Raw genomic sequence first — 25,565 nt, 5'->3', positions numbered from 1 at the left:
AACATTCAATATCAATTCTTCCATCAATTGATCGTGGTTTAAAATAATTATGTCTCTCAATATACTCTATTTTTTATTGTATTCTTTATAGAATACAGTATAAAATAAATCCATATTTCATCTTTACAAAATGGCTAATTTGAGCTTCCAATAGTCAATATTTAATTTTTCATTTTTACAAAAAAATGCAATTCGCTAATTTGACGATGAAGAGTGGTGATTTTTTTTCTGTGTTTTTCATTTTTGTGAGTAATAAAAATAAATGTGTTTGAAATAATAAATAGAAAGTTTTAATTTAAAACTTTTTATACAAATTTAAAACATTGATGAAACTTTTTGTAAGTATAATGTAATTGGAAGTAACGGTGTTAGTAGGGACTTGACGGAATATATTATTTTGGAACACTAAGTAAACTTTTTGTATGAAATATGTAAACTTAATATTTTTTGTACTAAATTGAAACAAAGGTAAAACATTTTATATGAAATATGTAATTACCCCGAAAAACACTCATAACCGATTTGTGCTTGTTCTAATGTCACGTTAGAAATAGGTCACTAAGTCCATTTTGACATGTACTTAAGACGAATGTTCAAGCTTTATGGAGGGTCTTTACATTGTTCAATGCATTTGGCTTTAACTTACCCTACTTTTTTATATTCGCTTTCACTCAAGACTGTATATAGTGAATCATAAAATTAGTAAAATATGAGAGAAATAAAAGATATATATAATTAGAAATTATTAGTAGAGAATAAAGTCCATATTATTAGATAGATATGTTGAAAAATATTTGGCTACATGACAAATTTAATGGGTATAACTTAAAGTGACCTAATTAAACTAAAGTTTAAATTAGGGGCTCAAGTGTAGTAGTACATTGTTATAGATTTAAAGTGTAGATACTATATTGTGATTTTTAATTTGTTGAACACCAATACAAGTTATATATATGGTCCTCAAACTTTAGATAGGAGTTAGTTTTTTTTATTCTCATAAAGTAAGTTGACAAAAATGTCTCTAGTTGTCTGAAAACCCTAAATCAATTCAAATGTTATACTACTACCTATCAAGAAATCAATTCTCATGGATTCTTGTTCGCCTTCGACTTTAGGTTTTTGTTCTTTCATCATATCTTGGACTCTTGGTTTATCATAGAGTATTAATTAGAGTAGATCTATGTGAATTGCGTGTCTCAATCCCAACAAGATAGATAAACTTATCAGAAAAAGAATGACTAGTTTTAATTGATGATTCATAATGAAAAATATGACTATCAATTTGGATTGGAGAGCAAAAACTTTATTTTAAAAAAAGTCAATATAAATAAACATCAGATATTTTGTTTACTTCCTCACCATTTTTTCAAGAAAATTTTTTGTTAGTTTCATAAAATATGAGGTCATCTATGCTTGCTCATATGTTAATCTAGTCAAGCTATTGACTTTTCATGCTTCTCTCCATACAAAGAAAATAAAAATAAAATTCACAATGGGCCAAGATTAGGACATGGCAATTGGTGTATTTAATCGTTCTAAAGTCAAACCACTTTTCTTATTAGTCATACTTTTTGGGAGCTTTCTAATATTGTATTCATTGCACCAAATGGCGATTCCGTCGTCTTGACGGCCCCCACACTCCGGCCCAACATTATGTGAAAGGGTTAAATTAGGATACGCAGTAGCCCGTTAAGGGGGAGACCTTAACCCACTGGCTGCCAAAAGCCCATCTCCCAAGGCCTCACACTTGTGACTGAGAGATGGAAGCAACTACACGACAGCAGTGAGATTCGAACCCAGGCTCATTGCAGCAAGATCTGTCCATCCGTTGCCAACTGGGCTATGCTCCTGCGGGCTCTAATATTGTATTCATAATCATATCTGATATGACTATGCTATAAATGTGCACTAATCCAAATTATTTTGGCAATAATTCGATAAAACCAAACAGATTAAATATACACTTAACTTTGGCAAAGATTATACATCAAAAAACATAAAGTTTTGAAAGTTCTAAAGAAAATAAAGATCAATAATTTATTATTCTAGATAAGTCATCACACAACTTGCTTGATTTTCATTTAATTTATGCTTCTAATCATCACACTACAGTTATAGTATAAAAATAAAATAATCAATAAAGTACGTGCATAAAACAAATTGTCTTGCTGTCGAAAGAATTAAATTGTCAAAGAAATTAAATGGACAGTTGCTTAAGATTAAAAGGTCAAAGTCGTATATTATGTTGCCAGATTCTATGTCACTATTCATTTATTTATCTAAAAAAACATTTCCTATCTTCGTGTCTTTTATTATTTAAAATTAAACAGAAGGTGTCACTAGGTCAATGCTTGCCAAATTCGAAATTAATTAAATTAAATAAAAGAAAAGGTCACGAGAGTCTTGGGGTGACGATTTCTACATTTTCATTTAAAAATATGGTATTTTACACTCATTCTGTAGTATAAAAATAGGTCAAATACAACACAATTTTTAATAGAGTAAATAACACTTCACTTTGTGTTTATACCACATGAACAATAATTACTACAAATATTATGACTTTATGAGTGAAGAACGTTATGTGTCATATAATAGAAAGGATCAAGTTACAAATTAAAAATTGATTAACTTTTTCTAGAATATATATGAAATTATTTGAGTTAATTCTTTTATGGGAAATAAATAGTTGAAGAGAGGGTAAAATATTAGTGAAATAAATAAATATGTTAATTTTTGTTATAAAAGAAAATGACTAACTACAACCACACGGAAAAAAAAACATACTCACTATATATATCTATATCTTTTGTATTGGTGACATGGGCGGACCCAAGTGAGGAGAGGGAGGGGCTTAAGTCCTCATTGATATTATTTTTTTAACCTTTTTCTATTAATTTTTAAAAATTTTATTAAAATTTAGTGTAAATTATTATGTAAAAGTCTCTACAAATAATCTAATTTATTTAAAAATATACTTTTGAATAAAATTTAGAAATTCGAGCCCCTATTTACACCTATTGACAGTGGCAAAGCCACATAGGGGCCAGGGGCCCATGGTCCCCCACCAATTTCCGGAATTCCTATATATGGTATATAGTCATAGATTCAAACTTATTAAGTAGGTAGCTGAGTTGGTCATTCTCTTGGTCTTCGTGTTGAGTATATCATAGGGTCATCTTCTAATGCTTATAATATCATAATACAAAACTAACACTAAATCTACCCTCTTAGATTTCGAAATGAGTGGATGAGATTAAAGCTCACAAATTTCAATAAATAGTAGACAAAATATCAACAAAAGGGTAATATCGTCATTATGTTATCATATGATAATTTTTGTGGGTATTTTTATATATCAACATAGTGTATTACAAATAGCAACAATATGACATGAGAATATCAACACAAGTACAAGAAAATATCAATACAGTTTTATTGATATTTTACCTACACTATATTAAGATTTTGCATACACTATATTGAGATTTTTTTTTGCATTTGTTGATAAAATCTGCTTAGCAACACATACAAAATTGAAATATAATTTATCAAATTTCATCACCCGAACATCGTCAGAACATATGCAATTGAGATCTCGTTGGAATCCTTATAAAATTATCTTTAATTTGATATATTTTTTGCTGAAAAATAATTTAAATCGAAAGAGTTACGTAAATTTAAAGTTTTGAGATGATTTTGATGAGAGAATTGACATTAATACCATTTAAGTTTATTTGCTAATTTTTTAATTTAAATATAATCCATGTGATATTATTTCAAACATTAGATCTACTAATCTAATTACTAAGATTTGATCTTAATTTGTCATTACTAATTAGTTAGCAATTGATCACTCCGCGTATATATCATATACTAATATTTGTAAATATAACATACAAACAATGATTTTATTATAAAAATTAACACTATATTTTTTTATTTCATTTCTTTATTAATTATCTTGAATTACATCATGGAGTTCTATGATTAAAGATGCCGATTATATAATTTAAGGATCTTTCGACATCGATATTTTTTTTAACAACAATCATCGTATAGATCTCTAGTTTATATTACTCACACAAAAATCATATTATTAACAGTATCATTTCTCTCGCGACTTCTATTGTCGATGTCGAGTTTACTTCTAGCAAAGTTAACATCGAAAAATATATCTCTAATTTTTTTAAGAGACAAAAGAATAGTTCACTACGTGTTCAACGTGCGGCTGGGCCCCAATGTCAAAATCCTGGCTTCGCCTCTGCCTATTGATAAATACTTCTGCGTCTGCCCATGATTGGTGATAGACACATAAATATAGCTTGGGAAGCTTAAAATCGAAAACTTTCCATTGCAAAAGTTGATAATTATAAAATCATCGTTTTACCGATTACGTCAGTAAATACCACTAATCCGTGATCAGTAATTATTATTCATTAAAATATTTTTGTTACTACTGCATTAAAACTGAGAAAAAATATACTCCATAAGCGAAAATTATGTCAAGTAGTTGTGAACAAGTGATAATATTTATATCGATCATCCATCTAGCTAACTTCACACATATTTATAATTTATAAGCCTATGAATTGGTATACATCAATTATTTCACAAATCCACCTCGTAACATAAATTTCCCTACTACAATAATCAAAATTTCTGCCGTCTCCATTAATGATATGGAAGTAATTGAATATTCCAATCAACATTATCTTTTAGTTTGAATTGAGAAAACCCAAAATTTATCAAGAATAAAACTCAAATATAGTACTCCAAAATCGTACTCTAGTGAATACTGAATAGTAAGAGAAAAATAAAATTGGAGGAAAATCTAAAAGGTTGCTGAATACCAATCCAACGGCTGGAAATGCATGCAGGCTGCAGCCATCTAACTTTTCTTTATACTAATATATTTTCATAATTTTAGATTGATTGTAAAATCTTAAATAAAAAATTTACTAGTACTACTCCCTCCGTCCCAATCTAATTGTCACTCTTGGAGTGGGCGTGAGTTTTGAGAAATGTAAAGAAAAGTTATGGGACCCACTTTTTTATATTAATTTTATAATAAAATGTGAGTGAAATGAGTTATTGAAATATGAGACCTACTTATCATTTATGGTAAAAATGAAGTGTGACTTGAGACGGATTAAAATGAAAAAGAGTAACAATTAAGTTTGGACAGAAACAATGGAGTATTATTTAATAGTAATAAATAAATATTTTAATTTTTTATGACTAAACTCTGTCACGTACAGTGCATGCATACATACATACAAAAACATCTATCCATGTCCGAGCAAGTTGCAGTAGGGATAGTTGACTAAACGTTGTTACGTAAAAGTCAGCACACAGATAAACACATTAATAAAAACACTTTCCTTGTTACTCCCTCCGTCCCGAACTACTTGCACTTATTTCCTTTCTGGGCGTCCCAAGTTATTTGTACTCTTTCCATTTTTAGTAAAAATTATCACCTACAGCCGCAATTGTTGACTTTGCTATACACTCATTCCTTAATCTCCGTGCCGAAAATGAAATGTGCGAGTAGTCCGGGACGGAGGGAGTACAAATTACTCTTTTTCTTCCTTCTATTTGTTCACACCTACTGCTTGAATTTTCGACTCTCGTGTTTCTGCTTTTCCTCTTCACATCTTCTTTGTTATCTCCGATTCTTGGCTTTTGAGGAGAGAGAATTGATGGGCTCTTGCTGCAGCGCCCGAATAGGGGCCCACCACAGCCCTCAGAGAGATGGTTAGTAAATCCCCACCTTCGTATATATGATGTGTTTAATGTTGTGTGTGTGTGTGTTTAAGGTTGCTGATTTTCTTGAATTTCTGCAAAATGGAGATGAATTGAGGTTTTCACTATTCACCTTTGGTGGTTTTGGAATTTTGTGTTTGAGGTCACATTTGTCATAGAAATTGCTTGTATTGTGCTATGAAAGATTGTGTTTTTGTTCTAAATGTGGAGTTCATTTTGGTTGGAGGAATCATATAAACATTTCAAGAAATAAGTTTAAGTGAAATTATACTAAATCCGTCCACAAAAAGTAATCTTTTTAGTGGATAGCATAAGTTTTAATGTAAAAATTGGAAAAATAAGAGATAGAAAAAAATGGTTTAAGATTGTTAGTGAAAAATGAGACTCGCTTCATTGAAGAGAATTTGGCCGAAGACTAATTTTGGTGGACGGATTGATATGGTAAATATGACTATTTTTTGTGGACGGAAGTAATTTATTTTATTTCATAGATAATCTGCTAATGGAGATGCAAAACTGATGGAAAGGAAATACAAATACATGTATTGGATTAGTTGTTCTTGATGCAGAGGAATTGCTGTCCAATTTTGATGGCTAGCTAACTTAGTTTAGACACATGAATCTCCCAAATCAGGGAAAAGTTCTAGATATGTTAGCTTTGATGGGAGCTTGCCTCCCTCAGTGCCATTGACCCCTCGAAACGAGGCTGAAATCTTGGACACGGGGAGTTTGAAGAGCTTCGGATACAATGATCTCAGGATATGCACTAGAAACTTTCGCCCTGACAGTATGTTGGGGGAAGGTGGATTTGGGTCTGTCTTCAAAGGCTGGATCGACGAGCACACTTTCAAGGCTGCCAAGGCGGGGACGGGAATGGTCATTGCTGTCAAGAGACTGAATCAAGAAGGTTCACAAGGTCACAAGGAATGGTTGGTTAGTACCATCACTTTCTCTTTTTTCTTATGTTTTGGTGGATTAGTTATGTGTTTGTTTGATCAAATGTACTCCCTCTATCCCGTTAAAAGTGACACGTTTTCACGTTTCAGACAGAAATCAACTATCTAGGGCAGCTACACCACCCCAATCTAGTGAGACTGATTGGTTATTGCTTGGAGGACGAGCACAGGCTTCTCGTGTACGAGTTCATGCCTCGTGGCAGCTTGGAGAATCATTTATTCAGGAGTGAGTTTTTATTAGGAAGGAAATGATCTTCTTTTGTTTGTTACAATGAGTGATTTTGTGTGCCTTGTTGTTGGGTAGGGGAATCGTATTTCCAGCCGTTGGATTGGAATTTACGGATGAAGGTGGCGCTTGGTGCAGCGAAGGGGCTAGCGTTCCTTCACAGCCCGGAGGCAAAGGTCATCTACCGCGATTTCAAGGCCTCAAACATCTTGCTTGACTCTGTATGTGTGCATTATTCCCTAACTTCACTACATGTTTGTGAGTACATATTGTGTAGTTACACTTACATTTCATTTGCTGGTTTGGAACAGAGCTACAACGCGAAGCTCTCTGATTTCGGGTTGGCTAAGGACGGCCCACTCGATGGCAGAAGCCATGTTTCTACAAGAATCATGGGCACCTACGGCTATGCTGCTCCAGAGTATATGGCCACAGGTATAAATAATAGGGTAAATAACCCAAAAAATCACAAAGTTTGGTCAAATTTTGATCGATCTCATAACTTTAAAAAATGGCTGACTAAATCATAACTTTGATGATTTTCTAAATTGTCCCATGAATTTGAATTTAGGAATAATTGAGCATCACATGGACACTGAGAACGTCTAGGGAGAATTGAGCACGATATTGAATAAACGTCCGAGCTTTTTTCATACGTTCCCGTCGTCCATGTCATGCCCAATTCTCCTCAAATTCAAATCCATGGGACAATTCCGAAAATCATCAAAGTTATGATTTAATTGGCCATTTTTTAAAAAGTTATGGGATAAACCAGAATTTGACCAAACTTCGTGGTTTTTTTGGCTATTTACCCTAAATAATACATTAATCTTGATTTGCTTTTGTATTTTTGTATGCAATGTTATTTGGTGTAGTGATGATTTCTGATCAAATCAAATCAAATCATGGTGAATGCCAATGGAGACGAGCATTTCAAATTTTTTGGTGTTGAGTTCTGATCTTAGGTTTCATTCTTCTTGTGTAGGCCATCTGACTGCCAAGAGCGACGTGTACAGCTTTGGTGTCGTTCTCCTAGAGATACTGACGGGAAGGCGTGTGCTGGACCAGAACCGGCCTCAGGGCGAGCAGAACCTGATTGAATGGGCAAGGCCTTTTCTGGCAAGCAAACGGAGAGTGCTCCGTGTCATAGATGCTCGTATAGAAGGCCAGTACAAGCCAAGTGGGGCGCTACGAGCAGCGATATTGGCTGTGAAATGCATAGCCATTGAGCCCAAGTACCGGCCCACGATGGACGAAGTGGTTAAAGCTTTGGAGCAACTTCAGGACACAGGCATTGTCCAAACTGAAGAAGAAGCTCAGAGACAACTTCACTTTGGAAATGGACAGAGTTCAACCAGAAAAACTGCTTCCTATCCAAGACCTTCTGCTTTATTGTAAGGGAAAAAATGCAATCTTTTTATAAGGTGCCAAAATTAATCAGTTTGGTCAAATTCTAGGCTATCAGCCTATCACGTCTTTCGAAATTTAAGTGAGAAATTACAAAGTTTCAGATTTGCAGTTGTCCCGTGTGATTTTTTTTCTGAGTAAATGCAATGCTGAGTTGGCGTACACATGTAAAAATATGGTGATGTGGAGAAGTATTAATGTGACGACGTGGACGACTAAAAGCTGTCGTTTTCTGGCTAAGAAACTAAAAAATAAAATATGGAGTAATGAATTTGGTCCAATGGGACAACTGAGAATAAGTTGTAAAAATCTCAAGAAAATTAGAAATGAAGTTATGAACATCTCATAAAATGAATGGAGTTGCAATCACACCTTCGAAGAAAATCTCGAGCTGGTATATGATAATTAAATTTAAAACAAGTTCGTCTTATACCTCATGGTATCTAGAAATGTCATGTTGAAATTGAGAAATTTAAATTTCTCTCATTTCAATAGTATAATATTTAAATCGATGTTAAAAAATTGACTGACGCCAAGAAAGAAATTAAATATTGGTCAACGTCGGCTGCGACAGCGGATTCTTCGAAATTTCAAGCACATAATCTATTAAGTATTTTGTAAATGTAATTTTATTCACTTTCAAACATATATCATTTCATTTCATTTGATTCCCATAACTAAGATCTTCTTCTATTGCTATTGTCTACTCACACAAACAGAGATGGGGGTGGGTATAATGGAGGTGAAACTGATCGGAGCTAAGGGCCTTAAACGCACCAATTTCTTAGGTACGTATTTACAAGATAAATACTTATTCGATATTGTCTCATCGTTTTAGCGATTCACTGAGAAAAGCCGGGTGCTCCCTCATCAGAAAGGCCTAACCTTTCTTTTGGAATGCCCTGACCATCCCGATTTGTAGCAAAAAGAATAATTTTTTATGTCAGTTTTTTTTCCAAATGCCTGTAAAAACTCATCACAATGACAAGATTTATATCTTGAAGTATGATATTAATGGAAATATAAATATAATATTTCATACATATATATTTATGTATTATTTAATTTCATTTGTATTGAGGATATGAAATTATTAATATATACAGATATGATACAGGTAGGATCGACCCGTATGTTGTGATTCAATACAGAGATGAAGAATACACTAGCACTACTGCTAAAGGTAATTTCTATTCAATTTTTTTTATGTTATATTATTTCTTGTAGGAAAAATGTGTGCACTTCTCCTATAACAAGCTATTTTAGACATTTGTGGACTAATATTTTATTTCATCAAAACTTTGTACTATATGATTATGTGATGCACATAAGTAAATTTAATTAAGTGTTTGAAAATTGCAGGGCAAGGTAGGAAACCAGTGTGGAATGAAGAGTTCAAATTTAGGGTGGAATTCCCATCACTCGATGGATCGGATGATAACCAAAATAATTACAAGCTAAATCTTCGTGTTTTCGACCATGACACGTGCAGCAACGACGATTTTTTGGGCCAATCCACGTAAACTTTTGCTCCCTGTGTTCCTAAAAATAGTCACGTATTTTTGGCATTTTTGGTAAATTTGGAAAAATTATTCCATTTTCATTTATAAACTCTACTCACAATATATCAAAGCATTCATAAGTGTGAGAAGTTGTGCACTTACGATATCTACATAACTATGAAAAGTTGAGCACTTTTAGCAGTGTATCAACTTGAATTCGATGGTATTATCAATCAGTAGATATGAAGCTACTAAAGCTTAAATATGAAAGCGAATGAACATTCACTTTATTAATTTTGTAGGAGTATCTAAGATACATTGATAGGGTTTGTCGAAAATCGAAGAAATCAAAATAAGGACGTAGATAATGAAGAACTAATTATATATACTCGAATTTTCGCATGCTCAATAGCCCTCAACGCGTGTGAGCATGTCAGCACGTGCTCTGTTACTCCCTTGAGCACGCAACTATGAGCACGCATTCCATTAGACTTATTATTTAGTGATTATTTTCATTTTTAATTCCAATATTTAATTGATCATGAGTTTTCACCCTCTTTTTCATTCTTTTACATGTTTCCTTAATTAAATGGCTTGGCTGATTAAAGAAAATGAATATTATACATATGCAGGATATATGTGAAGGATTTAATTGCAATAGGATTAGAGAAGGGCAAAGCGGATTTTGGCACACAAAAATTTAGGGTTATTCTCAATGACCTTAGTTACCAAGGTGAAATTCAAGTTGCGATTACTTTTACAGCCAAGGTATTGCCGTAATTTATTTATTTTGTTATTTTTAGTGGGAAAACCACATATTTAGTTTACATATATTTTTATAATTAATAGTATGTTTATTGATTATCTTTATTTTTGTTGTGATGCAGAGTGAGACTGAGCAATCGGAATACTTGGTGGAGAAAGAAAATAATGGGTTTTTCAATTGGAGAAGATATTTGTAATGTAGAAAACATAGTCTGTATTTTTGATATTCTTATAGACTAATTCCTTCAAACCATGTGGTCACATTTGAAAATCGGCTGCCACATTATCACATATGGTATATAACTATGTGGTCATGGATTGACTTAATATAATCATTTTGTCAATTTTAACTTTTTTCCCTTAGTCGTACGTGTTTTAAACTGTTCGCCACATCATCGCATATAAGTATAACTATGTGGTTATGGATTCCATTCCAATAATTTGCATATGAAAAATGACATTAATGTAAACATTTTTGTCAAATTGATATATAAAGGGATGTGATTTTGTTTGAACAAATTATATATGTAATTAATACAAAAAATCATCGTTATCACTTATTTATTTCTATAAATGCCGTATGATGTACGGGGGCTGATTTAATCTTATTAATAGTGCAAGACTTTTTGAGGAAAATGATACTAGTGGATAATAAGTTCATCATTGAGAAAAAAAGCAAATAACCAATATTGTATTTTGTAGGTGGACTTTCTGTTTAATTGATCCGTGACACTTCCACTAATATTGCATAATAATGTATAAGCTGAATTGTCAAATCATATCCACTAATATTAAGCCCACCACCAAACACAAGTAGCTGGCTACTGAAACCTTTATTTTTGGAATTAATTTTGTTACCTTCCCACTGAATCTTATTTCTATTCACCATCAAATCTTTTAAACTTTATGGTAAAATTGAACCCGTGACACATATATCCCTCTTCCTTGGGCATTTTAATTTTTAATACTCCCTCATCTCTTAATAATAGGCCTGTGTATGTTAATTATTAGGTATTAATAAGCATGACACGAGTTTAATCAAAATGAGTAGTATATTATGAGTGGAGAAAAGATTCTGCAATAGTGTTACAGTCATAATTAGCTTATTAATCTCAACCCAACATTATATAATGATTAAAAAATAGTGCGAGTAGAAAATTTGGCAGACCAAGTGGTAGAAAGAGTGAATAAGATATGCTATGGGGCGATTGATATATAAAAGGAATATAGTCATTTAAATTACTAATATGGTCAAACTCAGGATAGTCCCACAAATTTTGAACACGGAATATTAAATCACAAAATTTCATTTCTTTCTCAATTGTCCCATACATGTACAAAACGATGCATTTGTTGATGCTCAAAATGATATTTAAATAAAGTATAAAAATAAAAAAGAAAAAGAAATTTTTTTTATCTTAATTAATTTAACAACATTATTTTGAGCATCACCAAATATGTCATTTTGTACACGCATGAGACATTTGAGAAAAATTAAAACTTCGTGATTTAATATTTCGTTTCCTAATTAACCTGGTAGGACTAACCAGAATTTGACATAAATTCTTACTTTAAATGACTATTATTCTAAATAAAAATGAACTAATATTTTGAGACGATCCAAGAAATACTACTACTATTATTAAAGGATCCTTAAACAAATACCAGTAATTAAAAAAAAGAGGGTTGAAATGGAAGTTGGCTAAACTAACTCAACAAATACTAGAAGGAACAGTTGGATGAGTTAAAACCAATCATGGACTTCACGTCTGCCACCTCTCCTTCACATTTGTGCTCTCCTTTAAAGTTTTACAGGTTGTGAAGCCTGCTTCTGACTCATCACCAAACACACACACACACACATACACTGCGTTTATATACTTCCCTCTCCCACCAAACCAAGCACACATACTATGTTACAATCTTGCCGTTGTGAAACAGTGCAATTGTTCCGGTTGTCGTCTCGACTATGAAATTCGAGGATTTGTTGATGCAGCAAGGCGAAGATAAACATGTTAACAAACTCCAACTCCAAGAACAGGTACCTCCCTCTCTCAATTTCGGCTTCTAGTGAGTCACTCCTTCTATAACTAATTGGTTTAGGATGAAACGTCGCTAGGATTTGGTTAGTCATGCAAAGAATATGCTAATACAAGAGTAGTTTATGAAACATAAATATACTGCTCGGTTAAAGTAGTCCATTAGTATAATCTGTCGATAATGAGTGGTCTATAGGACCGGTGTTGAGAAATTTACCGACGGATTAGTATGTCGATAAAATGTTATCCGTCGGAAAATCTGTTGGTAATAACAGTGTTTTTTTTGTGTGGTGCTGGTAGCATGTAATAAGAGGGTAATAATTGCAGGTTGAGAGATTGGAGGAAGAGTTGGAAGGGGAGCTTCAGATGAAGAGGGTGTTGGAATGCACTATGCAAGGACCAACTGGCTGCTGCCACTCATGTTCATCTCTCACCCCCTTCCTTCCTTTTCAGGTTCCCTCTTATATTCATCTTTAAAAGTGACTAATTTTTGTGATGTAAAAAGATGATTTTGATGAAGGGAGTACTTGCCAACAATGAATAATTTACATGTTTAATAACATGTGTCATGTAAGGCATCCATGATGCTGAACAGTTATACTACCGTTTGCGCACTGTTGAGCACTGTCCACAACCCTTGAGCACTAAAAGAGTTAGATACTAAAATTAAAATAACGTCACATGGTGGGTTCTGATTGAGTAATATAGTGGCATGCTTTTACACGCCACAACGCGTGCTTCGCCCAGAGCACGCCGATACGTGCTCAACACGTGAACCTTACATGCAGCGCTACACATACCCTAACAAACATTGCCAGAACCACCCTGATTTCTTTTGATAAGGCAAAAATTGTACATTTAAACATCTACCCTTGTTCGGATTCATCAATATTTGATTATAACCAAATAGTAGTGGGGATTTATTTATCACAATCAGGAATTTAATTACGTTTGATGTATTAGAATGTACACCAACAGAAAAAATGCTATTATCAATATTTGAAAGCCACAATAAACACTGCTATAGAGTGTTCAAATACATGAATCCCAAAAAAATTCAACAAATCGAGAACGAAGTAGTAGTTAGCAAAGCTTGTATTATTATAGAGTCCGGTTGGTCCCACATCGGGTGCGATGCCCTCGGACGAGGGCGGGACAAAAAATCACTCTATTTCTTCAGAAATCTACCCAAACCCCATATCACAAGTCACAACCAATACTTCATCCATCTCAAGTTCATTAATTTTTATTCCTTATCAAAGCGCCCCCAACTAAATGAATCGTTTCCTCTTGTGAAAGAAGTAAAGTATTTTCCCCGTCCACTTTATTCTCTTTTTACTTATCTATTTTATTTTCCCCGTCCACTTACCTCATTAAACACTATTTTCCTATGCTGGGTTAAATATATTTCGATTAACTCGAGACAGAGGAGTAATAAATATGGTTGTGAACACTGAATGAAAACCCAGGTGCAAATGCTTCTTGCTGATTTAGCGTTGGTGGAACAAGAGATAGATTGGGTGGAGAGAAAGATCAATGACCTCAAATCGGACATCCACCATGAGAAGCAGAAGAGAAAGGAAATGGAGGTGGTGCAGTTGAAAGAGTTCCGGCCAAAACTGGAGCAACGGCAACTCAGGAAGTTGCCGTCCAGACGACCAAACCAGATGCAACACAAGGAGAGCGACGCGTTCTCAACATCACAAAACTACGAAAATAGAAGATGCAGAATACCAGGAGACAGGAGAGCATCTCTGGGTTCCTCCAAGGAACTTCAAAATGCAACATTCCTGGGAAAACATGGTGGTAAACCCGATTTTCCCGTTTCCAGGAGAAGAGCTTCAGCTTTGAATGGCAACATAACTATAAAGCCATCCAGCTCCTCAGCTGCGGAAACGGAATGGGGAAGTGGGGATTTAAAATTCTGTAACGGTCGCACAGTTCAAGGCCAAATAGGTACAGAGAGTGAAGTAGTAAACCCCAACAAGCTCTCTGTAGATCTTATCAAGTGCTTGATAAACATATTTCTCAAACTGAACCTGACCACATTCAAGAGCAAAGGGTCGACTAACCTCTCGAAGCAGACTCTGGCCTGCATGAACTCGAAAGGCTTGGTGTCCAAAGCCACATTCAGCTGCAGAACACCTGTGTTTCCGTTTATCGATAATGCATCCCATCTTGATCCTTATGAAATTTTGCCTGAACCTGGTGCTAACATCAGAGACATCGGGCCATACAAGAATTTCATAGAAATAACAAAAACTACACTGGACACAAGCCGTTTTTCTGAATGTCTCCCGGACGTGCAGAGACTGAGGTATGTACCAGCAACTTCTACCCGATCAACATTGACATGTTTATGAGTGGCTCTTTTTCCCTTCCAGGATTTTGATGCAGAAACTCAGTAAAGTCAAAGTAAACCACTTTAGCCACAAGCAGAAGCTCGCATTCTGGATTAACATTTACAACGCCTCCATAATGAATGTACATAAGAAGTCTCAAGTGATTTAAGCCCAATTCTAACAAAATCAATATCATCATTATCTGAATAACTTTTCTTTCATTCCAGGCCTTTCTGCAACATGGGCTGCCTTCTACACAGGAGAAACTGCTCTTACTCGTGAACGAGGTAACAACATCCAGCCCACTAAACTATATACTATAACATAAGCAGTGACACTAAAATCATTTAAACTAAAGCAGTAGTGTTCACGATGCATTATCATTCAGGCTGAAATCAATGTGGGAGGTTTCATATTCAAGGCTTCCACGATTGAGCAGTGCATCCTCAGACATCCAGCAGAAGCTAAGCATGTGAGTGAACATAAACATACTAAAGTCTTTATCAAGATCTATAACAGAAATGAGACAAATGGAACAGCAATCTCAGTAATTGGAGATCAGTTCATACAATGAACGGGATATACACCAATTTATGCTATGGTTCAGTTTTCTAAATCCTGTTTTATAGTAAGAAATCTTTATTCATGAATCATAAGGCATGATTTTGTTGAACTACAGGAATTAACTGATGAGAGGGAAATAATTCTAAGGCAAGCTTGTGGTCTAGACTATCCAGAACCTAATGTCATATTTGCTCTCTGTCGAGGCAACTGGTCGTCTCCAGCAGTAAGTACAATTTCCAACATTACAATTTATATTCACCAGGTTTTAGGAGTCATGCAGACAACTAAGATTAAGACTTGCAGCTAAGGTTTTACATGCCCGATGAAGTAATGAACGAATTAGAGAAAGCTAAAGTAGAGTATCTGGAAGCATCAGTAGGAATTACGAGCAAGAAGAAGATTTCAGTGTCAAAACTCATGCACCGGCACACGAAGGACTTTGCTGATGATATGGAGTCGCTTCTAGAGTGGATCTACAGCCAACTACCTCTTACAAGCTCACTGAAAAGATTGATGATGGAGTGTCTAAATGGAGAAACTCAATCTCCATCACATAAGCTGATAGAAATTCAGCCTTATGTCTTCGAATTTCGTTACTTGATCCCCACATAGTAAGAAGTTAGCATCCCATATAGATTACAGAGACGATACAAGAACCAAAAATATGTCAGGTAGTGGACAATTTTTTCCAGTATATGTGATAAACAAGATAATATTTCTAGATACCCTTTCTTCCAGAAGGGAAATGGAATGAAAGCAGCTGCAGTATGAAATAGTTTCTGAGATTTGTCACGGAGTTATTTTGTAATAGAGTTAATCCTCCACTGAAGGGAGTAAAAGTTTATATCCAAAATAAAAGTTTTGACTGGATTTAAAGTACATCATGTTTACATATACAATTATACAAGAGAGAGGGAGAGGAGCATGAACATCTTCAGAAGTAAATCAATCACCAATCATATCAACAAAAAAGTTCTCCCTAAAACCACTGTAATAGAGTTAATCCTCCACTGAAGGGAGTAAAAGTTTATATCCAAAATAAAAGTTGACTGGATTTAAAGTACACCATGTTTACATATACAGTTGTACAAGAGAGAGTGAGCATGGACATCTTCAGAAGTAACTCAATCACCAATCATATCAATAAAAAAGTTATCCCTAAAACTACTGTGCCAGAAGATAGATATTCCAGGGGTAGTTTCACAATGCAAAAGGGAGAAAACAATAAGCTCAAAGCTAGAAAAATGAATGTTGCAAACAAATTTAAGTACAACTCAGTTTTTATCCAAAATTGTATCATCACCGTGTTGGCTCTGCCAAGAAATTTACAATCCTATTTAACAGATTCAAACCAAATACAGATTCTTCACAGTTCATTTTTACTGACACTTCAAGTGGTTCGGCACAAGTACCTTTAAGAGTAAGAGTGACGAGACAAGGGACAGAATTGTTCAAGATCTCACCACTTAAACGTAGGGATATACCAGATAAATCATCAAGATTAGCTGCAATGGGCATGTCCACAGACACAAGATGCAAATTTGCATTACTAAGCATTTTTAGTGCCAACTTCTCACATATCATCAGAAAAATGTCTTTCTGTGGGGGTTCATCTTTATCATTTTGCTGGTTTAAATGCTCTGAAAATGTGCACCTGTTGCACAAATCAATAGAATAGATTATGTGAACAATTTGTAAATGAAGAAAACTGACAGGACAGAGAGATCTTAGATTATGCTTGACTAATTGTCAAATTTCATTGAGGGCCAAAGTGAAAACACATTAAATTTAGAGGCCCACAATATGTAAACATCTTGCACGAGAACCCAGAAGACCAACATGAAAAGGATAAAACTGGGAAGACCTAGGAAACTGATTCCATAGAATACTAAATACTTATTCAACAGCTAAACCACAGATACAAATTGCAGATTGCATGTGAGTTGCTTTCTGCAAGAACATAATTTCTTCCGCATAAATTAAAAAAAAAAAGATTGAAAATCTAGGATCAACAAAATCCTCAGCTGTAGATAAGAACAAGAAATCAGTAACTGCTCAAAAGAAACTGACCTCCTTATATTTTCAAACATCCCAGGAAGTTGAGATTCCTTCTTCAAAAATGATTCAATATCCATTGGCAGAGGTTTAATAAAGTAACCAATATCAGGTCGTAACTTCACTTGTTGCTTTCTGCCATCACATGATAAAACCAGCTTCAAAGGTAACAGATGGTGTTCAAAGCGAACTTGGAGAACTCTATCTGCTGTTTGACCAGGATTAAGCCTGTCTATCTCTTCCATGGGAATTAGTGTTGCTTCTTTATCAAGAGACACCAATACACTGTACATCAAGAAAAAACATTAGCCTGAGACTGCTAGAATAATCACGTTGGAATAAAAACAATCTGATATTAGAGTTGATTATGAAAAACCATTAAGGCGATAGAAGCATGACAGAATAAGAAAAGCAGCTTAACGTGACAAATGCTTTAATCAAGTTTCAGATAGGCACATCAAGGATATGTAGTATGCAGCAGCATACTGGAGCTATAGGTAAAAATACCTTTCACTTGGTGACCCGGATTTCTCTGAAGAATCTGGACTTGGGTTAGGTTTCTCTTCAGCAAGGAAAATATTGCACATATGCCCTTCTGAATGGTTGCTAAAAGAAACATGTATGCATGCCAGTTCTTTAGATACTTTTGATACCTCAGAAGAAAATCTATAAAGTACACTTAACCCATTCCCATTTGTAGGATCTAAAAGTGTATATGACTTTGGTTTAACCAGCTGACCAATGTCTTTAATTGAGATTCTGGCCAGTGATCTCTGAACATGACTCAGATTGGATGAATTCTGTCCCGAACCCGAATTCTCATTCAACCAAGACTCAAGAGCTCTTTTGGACATTAATTCACCAGCATCCATCAATCCAGACGAGGTATTCTTCACTGAGACTCTGTCATGATCTCTAGAATCAGTAGCATCATCTGAAAGATGAATTAACGTACCAGCTTCTTCATCTTCACCACTATCTGATGCAATATAACTGTCTCCGCCTTCACCAGAAACAGACCCAGAACTGTAATCAGACGTGTTCTCTTCATCAAGAGAACCTGATATGTCATCAGAATCATCAATATCATTTGATTCGTGATCATTATGCACATTAGTTGGGGAATGACTAGTCTCGTCATCTGCAAAACTACAAGGTTCTGGGAGAGGTTCGTATCCTGGAGCTGCATGAAGTACTATTAGTGAAAGAGAACCAGGAAGATAAAACCTATAACTGAATGATTCAGATGGCACTTTTTTGGTTCCTCCAAATATGTATTCAGCAAATACATATGTCAGGTCATTGAACTCAGTTAGGTTATCTGCTTCTTCCAAATAATTGAACCCCTTGCAGTGTGACAAAAAATTCTTCAGAACACGAGCACGGTCGCGAACATCATAGTTCGAGTCACATTTGGCTAGTTCAAGAACATAACTTATGGCTAATCGCAGTTCAGACATATCTTCCACTTCGGCACGTAGTAGGACCTGGAAACATATGAAGACAGATTGTGGATTAACCATATGAGGATTAATACGATATATCCAGAACGAACCATGAGTCAGATATTCATCCTCCATTAAACAAGGTGGATGACATACCAATTAATATTACCAAAAAAAAAGAATCCAAAGTGGATAAAACTTGAAAGATATATCCACCACAAAGCACAGAAACATACTCGATTCCATCAACCTTGACATATAAACTGCGTATGACATACCAGAATAAGCAGATGCATACAGTAAAACCATCAAACAAGAAACCAATACATGCTTGAATATGCATGTCAAAGAAAGCAATGAAAAAGAAAATTATTGACATACCATTCTAAGGTGATTAAATTCATGCATCTTAATATCTAACACAATATAGAGCTGCAAGAAAAGTTAAATTCTCACCATACTTTAGAACAGACTATAATTAACCAAGTTAAGTTATCATATAGGTCCAGATGAGAATACTAATGCAACCAAAAGAGTTACTACTGAGTACTGATGACTACCTTGACACAAGCATTAACAATCTGGAGCTTTGTTTCAACTGATTCTGAGTGAAAGCGCTGAGCAAGGTACTTAAATATGGTTGGTATCATCTTAGACGTGAGGTCTCCAATGTTGCAGTATTCACCCAACATCCATATGACCATTGCACGAGCTGCAGGTGCAGACATTGAATCCAAACTTCGAACCAAATGAACAATGACCTTCAATCAAGTTCAGGTTAAGTTTATAAGATTCTTGATATATGAGAGTAAATTATCACAGGAGTTGAAAATCATATTGTTCTCGGGAGTGTTTATAAGATTCTCGATACAGGACAAGCACAACCACTCGAAAGCTTCAAACTGCTGACCTTTTACACGATTGAAAATCATATTATTCTCTATTTCATTAAATAAATGGTACATTTTCCATGCACTATCAAAAGAGTACCATGTTTGACATCTTCCATGGTAAATTTGCTACCCAGTTTCATCAAGTATATAGAAACAGAAGCCTAAACATGAATCTGGCAAGAGAAGAAAGGTTCCACACATCAGGAAGTTAGAAGTGATCTTACAAATGTCATAAAATCATGATGATCAGTTTATTAAGGATGCCCAGCTATTCCTCAGATGCATACATAAACAGACTAAACAGGAAAGGAAATAGATAAACTTACTCTCTCATGACTGTGAGGATCTTGTTTTATGATTGCCATGATAGACTTGACTACTTGAACTAATAATATTTCTTCCTCGCCCATCAATGCCACAGCATTGTTAGAAGATTCTGAAAGTTGAATTACATCAAAGAACTTTCAGAAATAAAGTTATGGGTATGAAGATCTACAATGCAAGTCACTGGAATAACAATTACCTGACAAAGCCAGATACAATAGCGCTTCCAAACATGTGTTGGCGACGTCAGGGAGTTTTTGTGCACATAAACCAATGGCAGCAACAGTATCAGCAGCAAACCTCCTATCAGGATCTCTAACATGATCCTAAAAATAGACTAAAAGATATGAATCATTATTTTTTTTTAAATCCAAAAACGCCTAGACCATAATACTATAGAAAGAGCCATGGTGCCCAACTTGCAAACAAACAAAACCTAAATAGTACTCCTATAGGGCTAGAGGACTGAAATTGGACCTGGATAAGCTAGCAACAAAGGAATGAATCAGAACTATATTGAGAAAACTGAATTTAGAGTGGGATAAGATATCTAGAAAAAACATTTTGAGTTAGTAAACAAAAATGATATATATGCAACAGAAATGAGAAAAATATGGCATCGGGATAGGGAACAACCTTCCACAAACTGAAACAAAATATTACTGACAAGAGATATCAACTTGAAAACTTCTTACAGAAATACATCAGATCATTTCCCAACAAAACATTCAGAGATATTTTATGTCACTACTGAAGTACTGATTTCCTATTCAAACCACCAAAATATTTCAGAACACTTTCTCCAAATCCAGCCAACAATAGGAGCAAAAACAGTGTGTAATTTTTTATACCAAAGTATAAAGCCTCAGGTTCCTCAGATAGAAGGATAAACAAAATGTAGACCAAATCACCTGAAACTCCAGAAATATAGAGGAAATCGAAGTCTTTGTAGCTATGGTGGAGAGAATTTCAAGCTTCAGAGTTTTTGTTCGATATGAATCTGAAGAGCTGATGAAGAAATCTTCGTAATATGGAGAAAAAAGTGATGGCATTGCTTTGGCGAAGACCTGAATGTTGCAAAGAACCTGCACATTAAAACATTGTAAAGGTCAAATTAAGAAAGATTGTCGAATGAACCACTTTGCTGGGATGTGTTCCATGCATATGAGCTTAAGTAGGTTGACCTACACCTTGAGAACTATATATATCATTAACATGTGATGATCTCACAAATCAATAATTGCTACTAGTCTACTAAAGAGTTTTAACAGGAAGACAGTTTCAGTTATGAGGATGTATGGGCTTAAAAAATCGGTAAATTACCTACATAACAGCCAGTCAGGAGTGTCATCGTTTATTAGCACACAGTAGGATGGTGGGATTTTAAACTTGAAGGAGCACGTCCGAGGTAAAAACTTTAAAAAACTACTGGTATACTTCAAGAAATATCTTACCATCTGAATTGGCTGTAGTAAGAGTAAAACTTCCTTGGTAAAATTCACCATTCCTCGAATGGTTTATAGTGGAAGATATTAGAAATGAGCCACTCCCCCTTAAAAGGCCTTATAAGGGGGAGGGTTATCCATACTTATATAGAGGAGCTAGGATCATCACCAAGTCGATGTGGGACAAGATTTAATAGTTTTTACACGCCCCCTCACGTGTGGGCGTGGGCCGCAATGACACATCGGACTTCCATCACGTGGGTAGGCAAGAGAAGAGATAAAGAGATAAAAATCCATCTTCAACTTGGGCCCGCTCTGATATCATATTAGAAATGAGCCACTCACCCCTTAAAAGGCCATATAAGGGGGATGGTTATCCATACTTATATAGAAGAGCTAAGATCATCACCAAGTCAATGGGGGACAAGATTTAATAGTTTTTATCAGAAGATAGAATGCAAAATTGAACACAACTAAAATTAGAATTCCATCCAAACAAGTACACCCGCATCTACAACTATCACTAAATCTAACATTAAGAATCAATAATGAGGCACATGAAATATGGAAGACAAGCTAGACACGTAGCCATATCCAGAGTTTAATGTAAGAGAACCCAACTATCTAGCTAGGGTGAAGAAAGAAATGAAAAATAGGAGAAAGCTCTATCAATGAGTGAAGTTAGACCAAAGATTCTATGTAAAGAGGAATTTACCACATATTTTGAGGAGCCTGATGACCTCAACAGAAATAGCAAAGGCTTAACAATCTTCCTAATGTCTTCCTTTGGTGCCATAATCCAGTGAACTCCAGCAGCAGCCAACACAACAGCACTATTATAACTCCATAATAAAGGTGATGTGCACTGCAACAAAATCTTCACATCATCATTGCTTGTTGCGGACGTAATGCATGAACCATCCAACCCAAGAGAATCTTGGTTTACATGCCCCAACCGAGCTAAATACTTATCTGGTCCTTCAAGGTAACTCCTAGCTACTATATCTGCAATCTCAGTATATATGTCAAAGCTGGAACCATCGAAAGGTCTTTTTACTGTAAGATGAGATGATTCTGGATCATCCTTCTCCAGACTCTGAATTTCCAGATCGTCAAAAGATAACATTAGGGATTCCCTAACTAGCCCATGTTTTGCAATTGCATATCTCAAGAGAATCCCGATCAAGACAATCTGACCCCATTCTTCCACATCAGGAAGAATCTCACACAATCTTTTGTAATTTCTTCCGATCAAGGAGAAATTATTGGGACATATAGAAGCAAAAGCAGAAGCAGCAGCACCAACTACTCCAGGAGAGTTGTCCTTCAACAACATTCCAACAATCTACAACCCAATAACAGGTGATTGCAATTAGAACTTACTCAAAAGACCAGATGAATGAACATAATTCTTTACAGCAAGAGAGACAAACCAACCATAGTGTAAATTGACTAAATCTTAACCCATATTCTTGATAGGAGCACATGATATAACTCAAGATATTACAATGTTGATTAGCATGAGACATAGTGACTCCAACAGTAGAATATAATAGAAGTTCAAGAGACTACAGAATGAGTAAGATATTGATGCTCAAGTTCATAATAATGTTCTTTTTTTAACATTTTACATGTTTGGCTCTCACTTGATGATAAGTATATTCTCCAAAAGATATGTAAGTTGTCAAAGGACAAACTATAATCAAGTCGATAGGCTATCATGCTTTTCATATAGTTATCAACTCATGCGGCATGGTCATATCTTCCACAAAAATCTGATAAGAGAGAGATTAAATTACATAATTTCTTAAATTTGTTTTTGCATGAATTTTGATAGGATTGCAAAAATAATCAAGAAACGTAAACCAGCCTGTCAAGATTAAATTGGAAAAAAATGTATAAACTTAACATGTTAAGTTTCAGAACACAGCATAACTGCAGGTTCGCAAAACATAAGAGCAATCGAAAACTTTAGGAACACAGACGGTCCAGAAATCTACTTAGTAAATTTAGTATTCATGCAATGACCTGCTAGGACTAAACTATGGTGGTTCCTCTGAAAGATTAGCTTGACTCAGTGCCACTTACTGGTAGAGTTAAACAAAGATAACTATTCGGTTAGAAAATGGTTATGTAGTAGGAAATGTAGAAGTCGATTTTTCTGTATTTCCCTGCCAGCAAGGAAGACCAATGAGTTGGTAATTAAGCTACTAGACTTACCTCTTCAATTGCAGCCGTGTGTTCTTCCAAGCGAAGATCATGCAACTTTGGAAGCGCAATTGCAGCACATTTTCTAACATATACAGACGGATCTCGCGCACATTTTCCCACAGCCACCAAAACAAGGGACGCAATAGCATGCAGGCGAATCCCTGCCATTGTTCGGAGCGCCCATGCTCTCACCAGAGGATTCGGATCCCCCAAATCCTTCTGAAAATAGTTGATTGACAACAATGCTTCGTTCGGTCGCCTACAACACAGAAGCTCTTCTCACTCAAACGATACATTCACTAATTGCCAGAAATTTTTATTAAGCAAAACGATGCTTCAACTACAGTCTGAACACATTATGTAAAGCACTGCGGCATACTTTTCAGCGTAATGCAGCAGGTACAAGTACACCAGCTTCTTAACTTCCAGCGACTGAGTCGCCACGTTTTCACTACCTATGACCCAAAACAAGCTGCCGTTAATCACAAGAAGCATTCAAAACAAGCTCTGATCAACACAATCGAAATCCATACCATCAAATAGACATAAAACACTCAATCAAATCCAAATCCGCACGACAAAGCAAAATTGCAAGTGGACAGACCTGAGGGAAGTAGTTGGAGACATCGAAGCCCTGAGCTATGAGCGCGAGCAGGCGCTTGAGCGCCTCGCACTTCTCGGACTCGAACTTACTGTCGAGGAGAGGCACGATGCTGACGTCATCGGGATCGTCGTAGAGGTGTGCGTCGGTGCCGATACGGAACACCATCGTCGACGCCTTGGACAGCGACTCCGCCGTCGCGCCAAATTGCGTCAGCATTTTTTAAATCTAATTTGATTTTTCCCTCGGAATTCCGATTTCTGCCATTCAACTCGGATCGTGGTCGACTGTTTTTGGATTCTGATTGTGAAGATGAGCTCGAACCTTGAGATTTTATAAAAATATCAATCAGCTCCCTTCGATTTTATCTAATAACAAAGTCAACCAGTGATTATTAGTATATTACATTCTCCGTTCCATTTTTTATTTATTTTATAAATAAAAAAAATAAAGACGAATGAAAACATGATAAATCCCTCCGTTTTTTAAAAATAGCAACTATTTCCATTTTAATTCATTCTAAAAAAATATATACAGAGTCTTTGTCCTAGCGGCAAGGAGCTTAGACATTATTGCATGAGGTGCCGCGGTTGTAATTTCCTCCTATTTATAGTATAGGAGTTTATTTGTAATTTCCTCCCTTATATAGGAGTTAATTTTTAAAAAAAATCTGTTCTTAAAAATAGCAATTTTCAAACTTTCTATTTTAGGAAATCTTTACACTCATATACATCAATTTATTTATCACTTATACCACTACAATTAACAATATAAAGTGGACCACATGATCCACTAACATTAATTCCATTACTTTTTTTTATTTCTCTTTCTTAATTTACCAATTTGTCTCTCTCTTACTTTACCAATTTTGTAATATCCGAAAAAAAAAATATTTTGAATATTGTTTTTATTAAGGGATGTTTCTTTTTGTGAATATCTTGTTGTGGATATGATTTTATTTACCTAAGCAACATGTAATTGAAATAATTAATTAAGCTATGAATTAAAATCCTAATTAACAAAT

The 25,565-nt window shown here is 35.0% G+C and overlaps 4 protein-coding genes across 7 annotated transcripts; 3 read left to right on the top strand and 1 right to left on the bottom strand.

Annotated features, from left to right (window-relative positions):
• Positions 1-5,600: 5,600 nt before the first annotated feature.
• On the top strand, positions 5,601-8,462 carry LOC121762322 (receptor-like cytoplasmic kinase 176). 4 transcript variants are annotated; one of them, XM_042158162.1, is made up of 6 exons: positions 5,601-5,757; positions 6,401-6,699; positions 6,813-6,948; positions 7,027-7,169; positions 7,260-7,383; positions 7,934-8,462. In XM_042158162.1, exons 1-6 carry the CDS (start codon positions 5,703-5,705, stop codon positions 8,344-8,346), a joined length of 1,170 nt encoding a protein of 389 aa, XP_042014096.1. In that variant the 5' UTR covers positions 5,601-5,702; the 3' UTR covers positions 8,347-8,462. The 4 variants fall into 4 exon arrangements, with proteins under 4 accessions (XP_042014096.1, XP_042014098.1, XP_042014100.1 ...); XM_042158164.1 differs by having other exon boundaries at positions 5,609-5,757; positions 6,379-6,699; XM_042158166.1 differs by having other exon boundaries at positions 5,610-5,757; positions 6,525-6,699.
• Positions 8,463-9,038: 576 nt separating this feature from the next.
• Positions 9,039-10,782, top strand: LOC121762323 (16 kDa phloem protein 1-like). Its single transcript, XM_042158167.1, has 4 exons — positions 9,039-9,143; positions 9,473-9,538; positions 9,718-9,874; positions 10,490-10,782. The coding sequence occupies exons 1-4, from the start codon at positions 9,077-9,079 to the stop codon at positions 10,635-10,637; spliced, it is 438 nt and encodes a 145-aa protein (XP_042014101.1). The 5' UTR covers positions 9,039-9,076; the 3' UTR covers positions 10,638-10,782.
• A 1,603-nt stretch (positions 10,783-12,385) lies between these two features.
• On the top strand, positions 12,386-16,354 carry LOC121762321. Its single transcript, XM_042158161.1, has 8 exons — positions 12,386-12,663; positions 12,989-13,114; positions 14,131-14,978; positions 15,046-15,145; positions 15,231-15,290; positions 15,392-15,475; positions 15,683-15,790; positions 15,871-16,354. The coding sequence occupies exons 1-8, from the start codon at positions 12,592-12,594 to the stop codon at positions 16,177-16,179; spliced, it is 1,707 nt and encodes a 568-aa protein (XP_042014095.1). The 5' UTR covers positions 12,386-12,591; the 3' UTR covers positions 16,180-16,354.
• A 325-nt stretch (positions 16,355-16,679) lies between these two features.
• Positions 16,680-24,858, bottom strand: LOC121762324 (AP3-complex subunit beta-A-like). The gene is made up of 11 exons (XM_042158168.1): positions 24,541-24,858; positions 24,320-24,395; positions 23,950-24,199; positions 22,445-23,074; positions 21,196-21,369; positions 20,484-20,610; positions 20,287-20,396; positions 19,628-19,828; positions 18,130-19,109; positions 17,638-17,907; positions 16,680-17,221 (listed from the first exon to the last, which is right to left on the bottom strand). Exons 1-11 carry the CDS (start codon positions 24,758-24,760, stop codon positions 16,867-16,869), a joined length of 3,393 nt encoding a protein of 1,130 aa, XP_042014102.1. The 5' UTR covers positions 24,761-24,858; the 3' UTR covers positions 16,680-16,866.
• Positions 24,859-25,565: the final 707 nt, after the last annotated feature.

This window comes from Salvia splendens, chromosome 13 (genome assembly GCF_004379255.2).
Source record: "Salvia splendens isolate huo1 chromosome 13, SspV2, whole genome shotgun sequence".
In the NCBI taxonomy this organism is placed as follows: domain Eukaryota; kingdom Viridiplantae; phylum Streptophyta; class Magnoliopsida; order Lamiales; family Lamiaceae; genus Salvia; species Salvia splendens.
Note: the sequence above shows the minus strand (reverse complement) of the source record. Positions and strands in the feature narration are given on the sequence as shown.